This window comes from Gopherus evgoodei, chromosome 10 (assembly GCF_007399415.2).
Source record: "Gopherus evgoodei ecotype Sinaloan lineage chromosome 10, rGopEvg1_v1.p, whole genome shotgun sequence".
NCBI lineage: Eukaryota > Metazoa > Chordata > Testudines > Testudinidae > Gopherus > Gopherus evgoodei.
This window is the reverse complement of record NC_044331.1, coordinates 83,640,195-83,656,830: the sequence shown is the minus strand read 5'-3', so window position 1 is coordinate 83,656,830 and position 16,636 is coordinate 83,640,195. Positions and strand designations below refer to the sequence as shown.

General features: G+C 44.3%; 1 protein-coding gene across 5 annotated transcripts in view; it reads right to left on the bottom strand.

Moving 5' to 3' along the window:
* PRKCB (protein kinase C beta) overlaps positions 1-16,636 on the bottom strand; it is a 254,791-nt gene that overhangs the window by 146,543 nt on the left and 91,612 nt on the right. For 4 of the 5 annotated variants that reach the window (XR_004002305.1, XR_004002306.1, XM_030577510.1 and 1 more), the window contains exon 3: positions 13,124-13,206. The exons of the other annotated variant lie outside the window; for it this stretch is intronic. Coding sequence is in view for 2 of the 4 variants with exons in the window: in XM_030577510.1 (XP_030433370.1) it covers positions 13,124-13,206 (83 nt within the window). In the remaining 2 variants the exon portion in view is untranslated. The remainder of the gene's footprint in view (positions 1-13,123; positions 13,207-16,636) is intronic. 5 annotated transcript variants of the gene reach the window in all.

The window sequence follows — 16,636 nt, the reverse complement described above, 5'->3', positions numbered from 1 at the left end:
TACTTGCCCTTTTAAAAAAGTAAACACTAGAATATTTTAGTGCCAAGATGTCAAACAGATGGTCACAGACTTGTCCCTGAGACCACTTCATGAAGCCTCCAGCAAGTGAATATATTTTCACATGATAGATTTCAAACACTTACAGTACTCAGGCAGCCAATATCCCAGGGGGATACGACAGATACAAATTCGTGCTGTGCCTAACATGGAATAAAATCCTCCACATCTGAATAGCACAAAAGGAAAATAGCTTATTTTACTGTTTAATCAGTGTAAACCTCAGAACCTCATTTGGAAAAAGCTCACTAGACCCCAATCTGAGTTTGAGATGGTTTTGTTGTAATTGAATTTAGCGTGACGGAAAGGCACACAACATTATTTTAAAGACTTTCTTAATTGAGGCAAAGTTACAGTAAAATGTTAACACACTACCTCATATATTATTTACTCAGGAGCAGATTAATATTCAAAGAACCTGCCTAAAGGTTCAGGCTCGCTGGCTGGGGAGCCCTTCTTCTCGGAGTACACCAAGATGGGCAACCAAACTTCCAAATCCCTATCCTCTTTCTGGCACATCTCTTGTGTACATATTTGGTAGAAAAGCTTTTGTATTACAAGGGCAGTCCATATTTCACTATACCAACTCCTTTCCCAGCAACCCCTGTGCCTCCACAGTAGCAAAAATATGATGGCTCTTAATTGGAGTCAAATATCATCTATAAATAATTCATTAAAACTTTGAGCTACACTGAGAGAGAGAGAGACCAGGAGAACTGAAGAGAAGAACCCAATGTTCCTGGGTGGCTGTAAAAAAGGTGGCAGGAGTACTGTGGGACAAGCAATTAGGTAAAAAAACGGGAAGGAAAAGGATATGCTGTGGGTGTCTGCCCCTGCCTGCTCTATGGCTTCCAAACAGTGGGTCCTAAGGAGATGAAAGAAAGGATAATACAGGTAGTAGAAAACAACATACTGAGGAGAATGTCAGGTAAACAGATTGTGCACAGAAGACATCGAAGGAAGACTAACTTGGGGCTCTTAGTGATAGGCCAGAGGGCGCCCAGTTGAGGTGGGCTGGACACCCCACCTGATAAGAAGGGGAGAAGAAGAACAACCAGCAAAGAAAGCTTCTCTGTTCTCTAGGATTTCACGAGACCATGTATAACAGTGGCTATCTATTCAGCAGGCCATCATGAAAACCACAGTCATACACATCTTCAATTTGTTTAGCTCATCACTTCACTTCTCAACTCCTTTTCCCATTTACAATGGGGGAGGGGTCAGAGGTGCCCACAAATCTTCATTGCTCCTTTCGGTCTATGGCGCACACGGGTTTGTAGGTCTTGGAGTTCCAGCCCTTTGTTCTTCAAACTTCTCTTGATAGTCTTTCCATTGTATCCTCAGTCTTCCACATCCTTTCTTGAGGTCTTCTTCCTCCCCCCATGCTTTCTTTGCTGGTTGTTGTTCTCCCATTCATCTCACATTCCATCTGCAGTGAGCATGTCCCTCACCTATGGAAACTCTCCACATACCAAGTGCACTGAACATGCTCCTAGCCCCTACTGACCTCCCTGTACAGCCTTCTACATAGACAACCACAATTCCAGCATTTCCTAAATTCTGAGCACTTGACTTTGCAACCTGCATGCTTTAAATGTAGCTTGTGTGTCACTTAGGTTGCAGGCTGTTAGCAAAAAACCAAATTACAGTTTTTCCATTTATGATCATAGCAAAGCTGAACACCGGCTGAGCATACTGTCTGAATCCAGGATCAAAAGCACCGCAGATTTCTATCCTTTCTGTGGTGCACAAATTTGAACTGAACTAGATAATTCAATAGATTGTAAAAAAGAAGCTGTCTTCAGCCACTGTTTTAATAACTGACTCTAGATTTGCTTGTATGCTGCTCATATGACTGGATCTCACAACCCATGGACACACACAATGACATAACAGCACAGAGACATTTTTGAAAGACTTACACTTCAGAGTGATGCATGCACCATGATAAATGTAGCAGAAGCCCTGATGTTTCCAGTGCCAGAGCCTACAACCAGAGCTTCATTCCCTATTCTGTGAAGTGACCAATAGTTATTTAAAGGCATTGCCATCTCTGTATAATGATCCCTTTTCCCAGACATTGATACTGAATATGAATTTTTCTGCATGCCCTGGAAGGTTAAAACACACTTTTTTCTCTGCAAGGAGGTTCAAACATAAATAGACCAAAGAGAGCAGATGACACCGTAAACAGGGACATTAACAAAACCATAAGAAAAGAGACCTCTAGACATTTTTCTCTCCCTCAGGTTTTTTGTTTGTTTGTTTTAAATTCTTTGCAAAGAATTTTCAGCTTCTCTCTGTGGTTATGTGCAGCATACACACAGGCCCCAAATCCTGCAAAGCGCTCATGCTTAACTGTAAGCACATGCTTTAGTAGTTCCATTTAAGTCTTTACTCACACGCTTAAAAGTTAAGTATGTGCTTGAGTAGCTCCACTGACTTAAATGGACATACATGTGTGCGCTTATCTTTAAGAACAAACTTAAGTGCTTTGCAGATTGGAACCAGGGTTTCCCCAGATCTCAAGCTACTCAAAAAAATAGAGCGACCAAAGGCAGATTTGTTCTGTAAGATTACTTGGCTGTGGGCTGTCACGCTGGAAATAGTATTGTCTCATTCCCAGTGATGAAAGCAAGGCGCACGCTAATTTCAAAACAAGCTAGTTTCAAGATTGCCTGGGGTGAAGAGTCGGAATTTCTATCCAACGTTCATGGCCTTTATTTACAGCTTCTGTTGAAGTGGCCCTAACTTCAGATATTGTTACGCATTACAATTGCAGACACCAGGAGCTGTAAATTTCTCTAAAATGTCAGTCAAAGGTAACCCATTCTCTGGCAGAGGAGATATTGTTATGTTGCACTTTCCTTAAGCTGTCTTCAGAGAGAGATATTTAAGATGAAGATTTATTGCTTCACTGTTGAGGTTTAAAATTTAGGGCTGGGATTCAGAGTTTTAATGTCACTTTTGAAAAAAACTGTTTTGTTCAGGTTCTGTGCTCATTTAAACATCTGGAAAAGCTGCAGTGGATTCTGACAGTCATCAATGTATATACATCAGGGCCGCAACATTTCACAGGCTCATCTTTCTAGCTGTGCGAAGGCATGGTTCTTGTTTTCTTGTGTTGGGGTGCCCTCTGGTGTTTATTGTCTGAACTGCAGGCTCTGTTGCCTCCTGGGGTCTGCCTAGCAACAGTGCCTTTTTCCCTGTCTTCCTCTAGCTAATCTTTGCAATGTAAAGTAAACCAGAAAAAACACTTTATTTGCATGTGTATTGTGCTGGTAATTGCCCCCTAATGGGAGTGCTATTGTCTGACAAAAGACCCGTAATAGCTCCTTAATGGTTCCTTGCTTAATATGCAAGCTACAACTGCCAGAGAGAACAGAAAAAAAAAATTCTCTCTGGTTCCCTTTTAAAACCAAACTGTTTCTCTCTGCTTAAAAGCCCTAGCAGAGAAAAGAAAAATATAATATTCCTACTGGCTTCTGGATTCTATCTATCTCACCACTGCACACCATATCATAACCTAGTCCCAGATTTGGACCTTAGCGTCCAAAATATGGGGGTTAGCATGAAAACCTCCAAGCTTAGTTACCAGCTTGGACCTGGTACTGCTGCCACCACCCAAAAAATTAGTGTTTTGGGGCACTCTGGTCCCCCCAAACCTTCCCTGGGGACCCCAAGACCCAAATCCCTTGAGTCTCACAACAAAGGGAAATAAACCTTTTCCCTTCCCCCCCTCCAGGTGTTCCTGGAGAGATGCACAGAAGCAAGCTCCGGGAATCTAAACACAGGGATTCCACCCTCCCCGTTCCCAGTCCTGGAAAACAGAATTACTTCCCTCTTCACCCAGAGGGTATGCAAAGTCAGGCTAGTAAATCTAACACACACAGATTTCCCCCTGACTTCTTCCTCCCACCAATTCCCTGGTGAGCACAGACTCAATTCCCTGGAGTTCCTCACTAACGAAAAACTCCAACAGGTCTTAAAAAGAAAGTTTTATGTAAAAAGAAAGAAAAATACATAAAAATGGTCTCTCTGTATTAAGGTGACAAATACAGGGTCAATTGCTTAAAAGAAATATGAATAAACAGCCTTATTCAAAAAGAATACAATTCAAAACACTCCAGCAACTACACACATGTAAAATACAAAAAAACATATAAATCACTATCTGATCTTTTGTACTTACAACTGGGAAACAGAATATTAGAAAGCAAGAGACAGAAATTCTCCCATAGCCGAGAGAGAGACAGGCACCAGACAAAGAACTCAGACACAAATTTCCCTCCACCCAGACCTGAAAAAGTCTGGTTTCCTGATTGGTCCTCTGGTCAGGTGCTTCAGGTTACCTCTTTCCAGGTGTAAGAGACATTAACCCTTAGCTATCTGTTTATGACAGCTTGGTTTTCAGCTCCACACAGAGCAGCAGACACAGCCAAAGCCAGCTACAGTCAGTTGCCTTCCTATTTCCATGGCCAGCATGAGGAGCACCACAGAAATGCCTGCACATCTCACCCATCTTACATACTTCAGCGATCAACGTTCAAACTGTGCTAAATACCATTTGCTGAGCTGGCCTGCAAATCACTATTAGCCGGAACATTTGTTTAGTTTAGTGACCTCGGTGGTAACCTTGTTATCTGAAAGCAAGTTGGTGCGGTGCAGCACCATGAATCTTTCTTATGTCTCAGCAGGAGACATATGGCCTGTTACAAAGAGTAATCCCAAGAGTTTTTCATGTCAGATGCCAGGTTTAAGCAAATCCAACATTTGACATTCCCAGTCAGTTAAGTGACTGCCCTTCTTCTCGCAGTTATTAAAAGCCAATGAAATCTTCCTGTTACCAGATAGCTGCATTACCATAAAAATGCACAACTGAATCGCTACAACCCAGACCTTATTGTCTGACATAATCGTAGGTTGCTCTAGAATGATGGCAGGCGTATTAGCAACATCTTTAGGGAAAAGGAAACCTTTAGCTTTTCACTGGTTCAAAATGAACCCGGTGCCCTCAACTGATTCCTGGTCTGGCTGGGATATTCCCATCTGTGGAAATATTTCTCAGCCTTGTGTCTTAAAGCTCCTTAAAAACGAAACGCCTGTAAGAAGCTTGATTCTCCACAGCATGAGGAACAGAAAGTTTGCCCTGTGTGCATTCCCCAGCCATCGCAAAGTGATAGTTGTCAGGATGCACATACAAGACATAAAAGCCTGCTAGAAGGCTGGGCCAAGTGCAAAATTCAACTACAAAAGGAGAAGTGTTGCTTCCTTTTGAAGAGCCCAAGAAACTGTCATCTGCTCTTTATTTGCAGAAATAACATTAAATATTAATTAATGCCAGCTGGGTTGGCCTTTCCATGTCTACCTGCCCGCTTAACTAACTGCAGTGGATATTCTGAGATGATGTTCCAGCCTGGGCGACTGGCAGGCAATAGAAGACTTGGGCATCTTTTTCCACACTCACCCTGGCATCAAACACTTGCTCTTGAAACATAGCAATTTAGTTTTATTTTAGACATCGCCTTCCTAGGGAAAGGCAGCCCACAGGGAGCCTGCAATCTGCCGCTTGGCCGCTTTTCACAGCAAGGCATAAGGAAAGCTCTTTTAGGAGCCATGTAGTCCCCTCCTCACCTCGCCAAAGTGACTGCCCAGCATGATTGACAAGAGTGGCTGAAAACTAAGTATTACCAGAAGAGCTTCCTGAGAAAGTGAAAAGGGGGCTGGAGTAGATGCTAACATAGTGAAGCAGGGGAGGGAGGGAGAGAGAAGTTAGAGACAGGGGAGAATTGCAGGAGAACCTGGAGTGGCTCTTCAAAAAACCCTTTTCTTTATTGTTCATTGCCCTCTAGCTGCTCAGATTCTCCTGTCTGCCCTACACTAGGGAAGGATTAGATTCTCTACATGCGCAGAGTCTAGATCTCTCCCTTCCAGACCAGTATCATATCTGCCTCCTCTCCACCCAAACCCTCTGGTTCCTCTCTAGTTCTCCAGGACTCTTCTCAAAATGAAACCAAACGGGCTACTGCTACAGTAAGGCGCCGCTCTGTAAAGAGAGATCTGCCGTTGTGCTGGCCCAGAGCAGACCATGCTGTCATTCAACTGACCAGGTTGCTTCTTCCCCCTTGCTCCATGGCAGACCGAGGGCAGGGCCGCTGGAGAGAGAAGCTGCATGAACCTTTTTCCTGATATCGCTTCCTTCCCCCTCCACACTGGCTCAGCCGTCCCGGCTGGCATGTGGGGGGTTTTGGTTGGGGAGAGGCACTCAAAGCCCAGCCTATGCCCAGCACCCTGGCCAGGAGGGCACTAGCAGCTCTCCACTGATTGCTTTATCCCTTCTCCCACTCACACACCTGTAATGTGAGCAGCCCACACAAAGGGGCAAGGTGCACCTGACCTCCTCCCCCTTCGCCTGCGGGTAGGCAAGGTCAGCTCACAAGCAAGGCCAAGATGAGTACAGGTGGTGGGATCCGGCCCAAAGCTTTCACTGCTCTCCCACTGCCAAACTTCATCGGAAATATTTTAAGAAAATGAGGTTAAGCGGTTCGCCCTTTTCCAAATCCTTCCTTTTCATCTCTGTTGTAGCTGTGCCTCCTGGCTACCTTCAATTATTTCGGTCTCCTAGAGGAAGGGCTCTACAACCTCCGTGCGTCTTCCATGGATCGAAAACACTCAGCTGTTGTGTGTAAGCAGTTCCAGTTTACTGGTTTCCAAAGAGGCAAAGAAAAACCGATAGCAAATCTTTGGAGGTGCAACGTACATCTGTTGTTCCCCAGCACATTCCTCATCCTCTGTGGCCGTTTATTTGTGCATCTGCAGGTTGACTTGCAGTGTGGGGCTGAAAGCTCAAATTGCTTTTTTGTTTCAAAATCAAAACCCAACAACAAAAGCCACAGATTGAAACGTTTTCCTCTGAGGTTATTTTGAAGCAAATATTTTGCCTTTGTTGCCAGACTCTTAAAAGCATATGGTCATTTTCTATATTACTACTCCAAACAATTTCAGATGAGTAAAAATGAATGCCAATGTTGTGGGAACTAGTCAACAAAGAAATACAAATAATACATTTGTAGGGTACATCCTATTAGGTAATGGCTGTCCCAACTCGTATGCTAAGTACACCATTGCAATGGCGATGGTGCACCAGTCAATCATCAACATTGAGCACTTAACAGACCTTTGTTTACCAGCAGAAAGCACCGAATTTTCCAAAGCAGATTCCAGCATCAACATTGGCAGAACATGCTACAAGTGACAAAACTTGCATGCGAGGGTGCACAGACATCTGCGCACGCTTACACAATTTTGCAATGCAAGTACCTTTGTGTGTATGGGAAGACTTGTTCTGTGCACAGAAGCTGCCTCTGCACACAAGATGGGCACAATTCAGAAGGCACCTTTAAAGATTTCTCTGTAAGTACTGTGACAAAGTTCCTCCTCTACCTTGGTGGGTCCTGCGCTCATTGGCAGATTTGCTCACCTCAGTGATCTTCCCCACAGTCTGGGTCAACTCCTCCTGTGTCTGATCAGGAGTTGGAAGGTTTGGGGGGAACTCGGGCCCGCCCTCTACTCCGGGTTCCAGCCCAGGGCCCTGTGGATCGCAGCTGTCTATAGTGCCTCTTGTAACAGCTGTGTGACAGCTACAACTCCCTGGGCTACTTCCCCATGGCCTCCTCCAAACACCTTCTTTATCCTCACCACAGGACCTTCCTCCTGGTGTCTGATAACGCTTGTACTCCTTAGTCCTCCAGCAGCACAGCCTCTCAGTCTCAGCTCCTTGTATCTCTTGCTCCCAGCTCCTCACACACACTTCCTCTCCTCTGGCTTCTCCTCACCTGACTGGAGTGAGCTCCTTTTTAAACCCAGGTGCCCTGATTAGCCTGCCTTGATTGGCTGCAGGTGATCTAATCGGTCTGTCTGCCTTAATTGGTTCTAGCAGGTTCCTGATTACTCTAGTGCAGCCCCTGCTCTGGTCACTCAGGGAACAGAAAACTACTCAGCCAGTGACCAGTATATTTGCCCTCTACCAGACTCCTGGACCCCACTGGCCTGGGTCTGTCACAATACATTATAAAATGTTATTTATATGTAAAACCCTCTCTGTTTACAGGGCTCGTGCTCAGTTGGGTCTGCTGGAGAGTTAGATTAAAACCAGCAGGATTAGGCCTCATATCTTCCCATTTCCTTCAGCGTTTGCCCAGTGAGAGGAGACCAAAAGATTGAGGAATTGAACACTGAAGCTAGAGCTACACTGGATATGAAATTGCATAGCTTTCAGCAAGTAGTAGTAAAAGCCCTCAGATTATCATGCAGCAAAGCTGGCTACAAGAAGGGACAGAGGAAGTGTACACTATACTGCTCACGGGAACAGACAGGCAGGTATCTCTGCAATTTCATCTACCCATTGCTTAATGCTAAAATTAAAAGGCATCTGAATAGGTGTGTGCGCACAGAAGCCCTGTTAGAGAGATTGCTTGGCTGACTGAATTCAATTAGACACTTTCATGCTGGGCAAAAATGTCAACTATAATTTGATAAACACACTTCATATGCGATTCCCCACACTTGCTCTAGCTCTTCTTCCCTTTGTTGTGTTAATAGATATGGATCTGAATGGTGTAAACACCAAGGAGGGAGAAGATTTGAAAGGAAGGGGATGAAGTGAAATAAAAAAAATAAGATTTTAGCTAAACTTCAGGAAACGCTTCCAGAGAATGTGCCTCATTCTTTTTAACCTTTCCTCATAGGTCAGGTTTTCTAAACCGCTTCAAATTTTTGCTGCTCTCCTCTGGACTCTTCCCAGTTTGTTCCCAACTTTCCTAAAGTGCAGCACCCAGAATTGGACAGGGCTCTACTGACACCTCACCAGTTCTGAGTAGAGTGGGACAATTATCTCCTATGTCTGATACAGGACCTTCCTGTCAATACACCCAACAATATTACCTTTTTTGCAACTGCCTCACACTGTTGGCTCATATTCAATTTATGATCCACTTTACCCTTCCCCAGCAGTGCTACTGCCTGACCTGTTCTTCTCCATTTTGTAGTTGATTTTTCCTTCCTAAGTGAAGTACTTTGCCCTTGTCATTACTGAGTTTCATATTGTTGTATCCACAAACTGATCCACATGCCTTATAATTCACAGAAACACGCCCCCCCCCCTCCATATACACCCACCCCCTCTCCACATAGTAAATAGCAGGGTATTACAATGACATCACAGATCAAGACTCCAGTATTTTCACAAAATCCCCAGTACACTAGGAAGATCGGACGGCTAAAAGATACGCCTGTAAGTCGCTGACCTTGTGGTAGGAATCACCGGGTGAAATTCTATGGCCTGGGTTATGCAGAAGTTCACACTAGATGACCATAATGGCCTCTTCTGCCTTCCTACACAGGCTAATGGTTTGCAAAATGCTGTTCTTGTAGATCATTAGTCTGTTTGGCGCTGGTTTCCTTATTGTATTTCCCTTCTCCCTCCACTCACTAATTCATAACATTCAGTAATTAGCAAATTGACAGTAATTAGTGAGTTTCTCCCATATAGAAGAAAGCTTCCAACCAAGACAGCAGTAGTCTGACAAATGAGGTTTGTCCCTAGATACTTTGGCTACTAGACAGGTTGTGCTGTGGATTCCTAGATTCCAAGGCCAGAAGGGACCATTGTCATCTTCTTGTCTGACTTCATGACTAGCACAGGCCAGAGAACTGCTCGAAACTAACTCCTGTTTACACTAGAGCCGATCTTCTAGAAAAACACCGAACCTCACTTCTCCATCACCAGCAATTTTTCTACCCATCCCGTTCCTTGGTAAATTGTTTCAAGTGTTCACTACCCTCCCAGTTAAGATTTATGCCTTATTTCCATTCTGAATTTGTCTAACTTCAGCTTCCACCATTGGCTCTTGTTGACCTTTATCTGCTAGACTGAAGCCCATTATCAAATATTTGTCCCCCACGTAGGTAGTCTGGACTGCGATCGAGTCACCCCTGCACTGTCCAGAGGAAACAAAATGTGTCTCTTTCTGCAAAACACACATCCACAAAACTGAAGTCTGCATGGGCCAGAAAAATAGCCTCCAGTTCTGAAAGAAAGCAACACTAGACACCATGGGAAACTCCCCCAAACAAACCGAGCATGCTGGATAGAAGGTTTATCTACAACTCAACTGCAAAGTTTATATAAGGCCAGTTCCACTCTACAGCCTTCTGTGGGCACCGGTCTGCCAGTCAGGGGGGTAGTAAGGGGTGGTCTCCAGCCAGCATGGAGGTGCCAGCAGAAACCCATCGCGTAGACACAGCTATAAAAGCAAAGTTGCACTTTTCCTGGTGCAGTTTGTTTCACTCCTAGGGGAGGTTTTATTAACCCAGTGCAGAGTTTAGCTTTGCCCATATAGCCACACACACACTTGAGTGCTTTGCCAGCATGGTGTTACCAGCATTCTAGTACCAGTATTGCACTCGGTGTACAAACAAACAATCAGAGCACTAATCCACGTACTTCCAAGCACCAGGGCACTGTACGTGAAACAGGATCTGCTAAACACAGGGGAAAAAAGTGACCAGGAGAGTGGCTGAGTTACCTGCTAGCCCACGGATAAAGCAGTCCCCACAGAGCTGCATGATATAGGAAGCAACACTCGAAGCACTGCTATTTCAAAGTTGGGGTTTTTTTAAGTTACAAGTTTTCGTGTATTTACACTTAATCCTCCAGTGTGTGGAGGCCCCAAAACATCAGTTCTGCCAGGCTCCTCCTCTATCCCTTACAGCCGTGGGGCCTGTACTATTCAGTGGGGGGCATATAACTGGCAGGTATTGACACCAGCTAACCCAGGGCCAGATATAGGAAGAGCCTAACCAGACTCTTCGTAGCCTTCAGCCCTTTGGCAGGACCCTGGATCTGCTGAAAATGTGAAAGCTGCATTCGCTTCTCCAGCACCATCCTTCTTATTCACCAACCATCGGTCATTAAAACTGAACATACTGCATCAAGGGCCTTCTTTGAAGCTGAAGGACCGGGGTCAAGTACACTTCTGTGTTACACAATATCCTGAAGTGTGCTACTGACGGCATAGAGAAGTTAGCATGTAAGCATGCGGGACTCACCCGAGGTGCCTCCTGCTGGTCTCTCAGGGAATTAGCTCATGCAGCCTCCGTCCCGCTGTCGCTTGGCCCCTGTGTCCCTCTCAGGCCCCAGTGCCCCTTTAACTGGGTGCCGTCCCCTGGCAGTACTCCCACAGTCTGGGTCTCCCCCTCTCAGGGGAACCCCCACCCACTACAACTAGGAGCCAGCATTTGACCTGCCATTACAGCTCCATTTGTAAAGGGGCCACAGTGCTCTGGGATGTGTGCGCATGCCTCTGTTAGATTCAGTGACAGAGCCCTTCACGGGAAGGGCCACAGTCCCATGACATGATGCAGAAAGGTGCCCTTTATAAATCTCAGCATGCAATCTCGTTATTCCTCACTTCAGATTCTAGTGGCAACAGAATGTATATTTAGCCACCACATTTGGTTAAACTTTAGCCTCCTGCTCCCACTGTTTCTATTTTTAACTAGAATTCTGGTGCACTGTAGTGTCTCCAGTTCAATCTCCTTTCTTGTAGCAGTTGCTGAAATTAATCAGTTTCCATGGTAAAAAAGTTAGACCTTCCAGCCAGGCCTGAAGCGCATTGGCAAAAATAACTGCAGGGAATCTTACATGACTGCTCCATGCCTGACTGTGCCTCACACTGCCTGTCTTCCTCGTAGACATCAGGATTCACCAAGAAAAATGTAAATCATTCTTTAAACCACCACTATAGTTTGTCAGGAGATGGCTTTAAAAGTGGCAAATTTTCACACTTTAATTGTTCTATTATTTTTCAGTAAGCAATTATACTGGATACTGTTGCCTTGTCAACTTCATGTCATTCCTTCCTGGGAAAGTTACAGTGATTGGTGCAAGGCTGACCATACAAAGCAAAAGGGAAGTGTGAAATTGATTTAAATGTTTTTTTCTGGGGGCAGGAGAGGGTTTGACAAACATATGCATAATTTTAATTAAATCTGAGGGCTAATATTGTAATTGAGATTCTTGAAAAATATGTATTTTTTCTGGTAAACACCCATGGCATTAAGATAATCAGGGATGACTTTGTATATTAATGACCAAGAGAGTCTAAATTGAAACAGAGGTGAATTCTCATCAAATATTGGAGTAGTGGATAGGGCTAGCACTTTTAATAGTGACTGGATTGTGGCATGATAATTAAGGTGATGAAGAGGGGTCAGGATCAATAGAGTCTTTAGGGCTCAGAGGAAACCCTGTAGATTAGCCACCCACTAAAGATAGATCTTTAAAAACTACAACTCATCCTCTGACAGTTAGTTCATCAGTGTGACAAATGATGAAACGATCAGCTGTTTCAGCTAGGGTAGATGTTTAAGAAGTATCACTAGGGACAACAGAACAGTCTACAAGGTCTTCTATAGCAAGATTCGAATAGCTATTTTAGCACTTAGAAGTGTTTGGCAAGGGTTAATTAACCCTTGGAACTACAGGTTAGCCAGTGCAGGAGGTATATTAAAGATGAAAAATTTACAGATGGGGAACTGAGGCAGTAACTTAGTCAAGGTACCAGAGGCAGATGGGATGACAGCTCAGGTTCCCAACACTCTGCTCAAGCCTCAGCACTTCTTCTGTGACACTGAGGTGGTTCTGTCTCAATTGGCAACAAGTGACCACCCATCTGAAAGTCTTTATTATAAAACCTCAAAAATATACAAATAGTTTACATGACTAATAGTGCTGAAATTCGAGGATCATGTGAAAGGGCAACATTTTTCGCTGGCGAAACCATTATCCACCAAAAGAGTCAGCAGAATCTTTTCTCAAAAGCTTTGTTGTGCATACAAGAGACAAACAGAATGTTTATTGAGGGGCAATTTGCATTCAAGATCTGCCCTCATAATTTCAAGCAGAGGTTGAAATTTTTACTGGCAATCTGGCTCACGAGTGTCTCCCTCCATGACTTCATATTGCAAACCCATAAACAGGAGATCAGCTGCTGAATTTACTTACATCAGAAGCAGGACCTTTATCAGCACCCGGGCAGGAGAAAGTAACAAATTCATGGCACCGCTTGTGTACAACGAAGCAGCAAACTGCAAAGAAAATGCAGTGAAAATGTCAATCAAAAGGCAAATGTAAAGCTTGTAACTAGTTACATCAGGATATGAGGCTTTTCCACAGGTGCACTGAAACATGATGGATCATTACATTTCATTTTCTATTTCTTCGTAAGACAGGCCTAATTAGCCTCCTATCAGAGCAGTTTTTCAGAAATGTTGTTTTCTATCGGCAGCCAGAATTAACAGCATTAGTCAGTTATTTCTCAGCAAAAAGTCACCCACAACCCTCTAAGGCAGGTCATTTTTCAACAAGAGCATGGTGGAATTTAAGAACTGCTTGTTGCATGATAGCAACAGCGATCGTATTTCAGTGCAACTTCACTGACGTGAAAAGCTGAATGAGCATCATACACAATTAATGGAAAGCGTGGATCACCTCTACTTAACTTAGCATCACTGATGTCAGATGCTCTGAAGTTACCTCATGTATAAATCATCCTGCCATGCTCTGACTCCCACCTCTCTCGAAGTGAATGTACGCTACAGGAGAGAAAGAGAGCTGTACAGCATAATGGAGATTTAGCCTTAAAGGGGTAGGCAAGTAAGAAATTTGTGGGAGGAACACTCTTCTCCAGCCCAAGAGGCTCAGTAATTTGCCATACTATGAAAGCAGTTGTCCCTTCCTCTTCTCTATAGCTTTTATATTTATTTTACACAAGGAACCCATCCACAGATTCAGGGCCTGTGTGTGGAGGTCTTCCCTGTGGGAAGATCACAAATAAATACGTCACCGGATGCTAAGGCCAAATGTTTTCAAACCTGGATGCCTAAAATTCCATCTACATGGCCTGATCCAGCAAAGCACTTAAGAACATGCCCAACTTTAAACAGGCAAGTCACGCCATTGAAGTCTATGGGACTACTCGTGCTTAGAGTTATATATGTGCTTACATGGTTTGCTGGATCGGGGCTGTATACAGGCAGTGAAATCAAAGTGGCCTGGCCAATTTGCTGAAAGTCACTTTGATTTGGATGCCTAAATACTAATTTAACTGTAGGCGCCCAGGGGTGAAAGTGTTAGCCTCAGGGTTTCTGTACAGCTCCAAGCTATATACTGGCTTACTGAAAAGAACAGATATTTACTCCCATCTTACAAAACATTCACACCAGCCTCTCTTGAAGAAAACCAAAGACTTAAGGGTACTCTGAGTCAGATACCTAAGGTAGGAACACTGGCAAATTGTGAAAGTAAAGAAACCAAGATGTCACAAGGTATTAAGCCCAGAGTTCAATGTAGTATTGCAAACAAGATTAGGGGATGTAGGAGGGAGCTGAAAATAGTAGGCTTGGAAGTATTTGGCTGTATTGTTAAAAGCCCACGTGTTTAAATGATTGCACTTTACAAAAGCACAGATGGCGTATAGCGGGGTGGATGCTTAGCATTTCACTGGAGCTGGGCCCTACATTTACAGAAAAGGGAGCTTTTAAATTCAACCACTCTTCTCTCTGATCAACAAATGCACGTCCCTAGCAGAACCACGTGAATAACTACCAGCAGACGACGTGAAGTGAGACTCCTCCTGCTTCCAGACTGCAATTTTCTCATGTTGATAAACGAACTGTGGAGAGTGATCATGAATATTTGAAATTTGAATGGTTTAGCGAAATCCTAGTGGTCAAAGAAGTCACATGACCTTGTTTCTATTCTGAGCAGAATGAGTATTCAAGCTTAAACACACCACCACATGCGGATGTGACGACCATCATCATCCTGGCTGACAGTCCAGGGACTGAACCAAGGATCTGGAGAGCTACAACCAGGAGCTGTTAGAGATTGAGCTAGAGAGCCCAGGCTTTGTAGATGGGGCTATAGCAGACTCATGGCCACTGCAGACTGAGCACAGAGGGGTGTGAATCTCGGACATGCCCCAGTAGCCGTCAGCAGGGAAACAGGCTTCTACCACTTGAGCTAAAGGCAAAGTCACTAAGCCTGGAGTCAGTGGCAAGCTCTTCTCGGGCCTGGCTACAGAAAGCAGGAGACAGTCACATGCCTAAGGCAATATCTTACACAGGCACTTCCCATGCAGACTGGTGCATGCCAACAATTTAAACTCCAGTGTCTGAGTTTGCACCCTCAAGACCAGGATTATTTGACATTTCACAGAAGAACCAACCCACAACAGAGCACAGCGCTGAAGGATTTGAATGAGTAGTTGCAGAAATTGTGCACTAAACCCCTCAGCACAATCAGTCACCAGCCGTCCCTGGGTTAAACAAGACAAGATGCGCAGTGAAATGCTGCTTGGCCAAATGCACCCAGTCTCCTGTGTCCTCTCTCCCTCCCATCCTTGCCCGGCTCAGCACTACCTACCAGGTGTTCCATAGCCACAGTGAGCTCTCTAGCTCTAACTGGGGGCATGAGGAGAACTGAACGGCAGCTGTTAATAACTTGGCACAGGCTCCAGCTAGTGAAGAACTTGTCTGGATTAAAGGCAACTTTGACAACGACTCTTTTGGCTACATCACATTAAAACTCCATACTCCTCCGCATTAGCCTCTCTCTCCCAAAGCACAACTTCTTCCCCCGCACAGCTCTGAAATTAAATTCAAGAGCAAAAGAAAATACATGGTGCAAAAAGTTCAACCTGGAAGGTATGAGACAGAGATGGGTATCACTGATGTGTGCAAATACGAAAATGAAGGCTTGATTACATGGGTACAGGACATCATTTTTGTAGGAACAAAGCACAGAGTAAGTGAAACCTGCAGCGAAACTTCACAGTCCTCTCATTTTAGCAAGATGTAGTGGGCCGTGTGCTCATCCATTTCCCAACATTTCATTATGAAAGAAGTGAAGGTAGACGGGTTTTTATGAGTGGCACAACTACTGTCAGTAATTTCTTCCCCCCGTAGGAACTTGGATTGGCTCCTCCATGCCCTACAAGTATCTATCTTCTTGAACCACCGAGACTCCTTCAGTTTCTCCTCTGCTCTCTGTTACTCATCTGTATACAAAGGCAGAACAATCTGGGAAGCAGGAAGGAAGAAATTAAGAATTTATTAGCAACACTCTCCCTGAACCTGGGTACAAATTAAAATATGCCTCCAAGACACACTCAAGTGCAGGCACCCTCAGGATGTTGCATAATAAAGGGTAAATTCCATGGTGGCTTCTTTAATTTTTGCTTGGACTGTTACCAGTGAGGTTGTTAGAGGCCTGAGGGCCCTTCACTGTACCACTTTCCTCACCACCTTCCAAATATAAAGGAAAAAGTAAAAACTCTGCTGTTGAACGCAAGCTTCACTCTGAAAATCTAGAAGGCAGTCAGCAGTGCTCTCTGCCCAATACTGTGCTCAGGGACATCAAATCTAATTCATGCCTTGCCTGGCTCAAGGGAGTCCACACTATAAATCTGAGTCAAGCAGTTTGGACTGAGCCTATATTCAAGATGTACAGGAATGG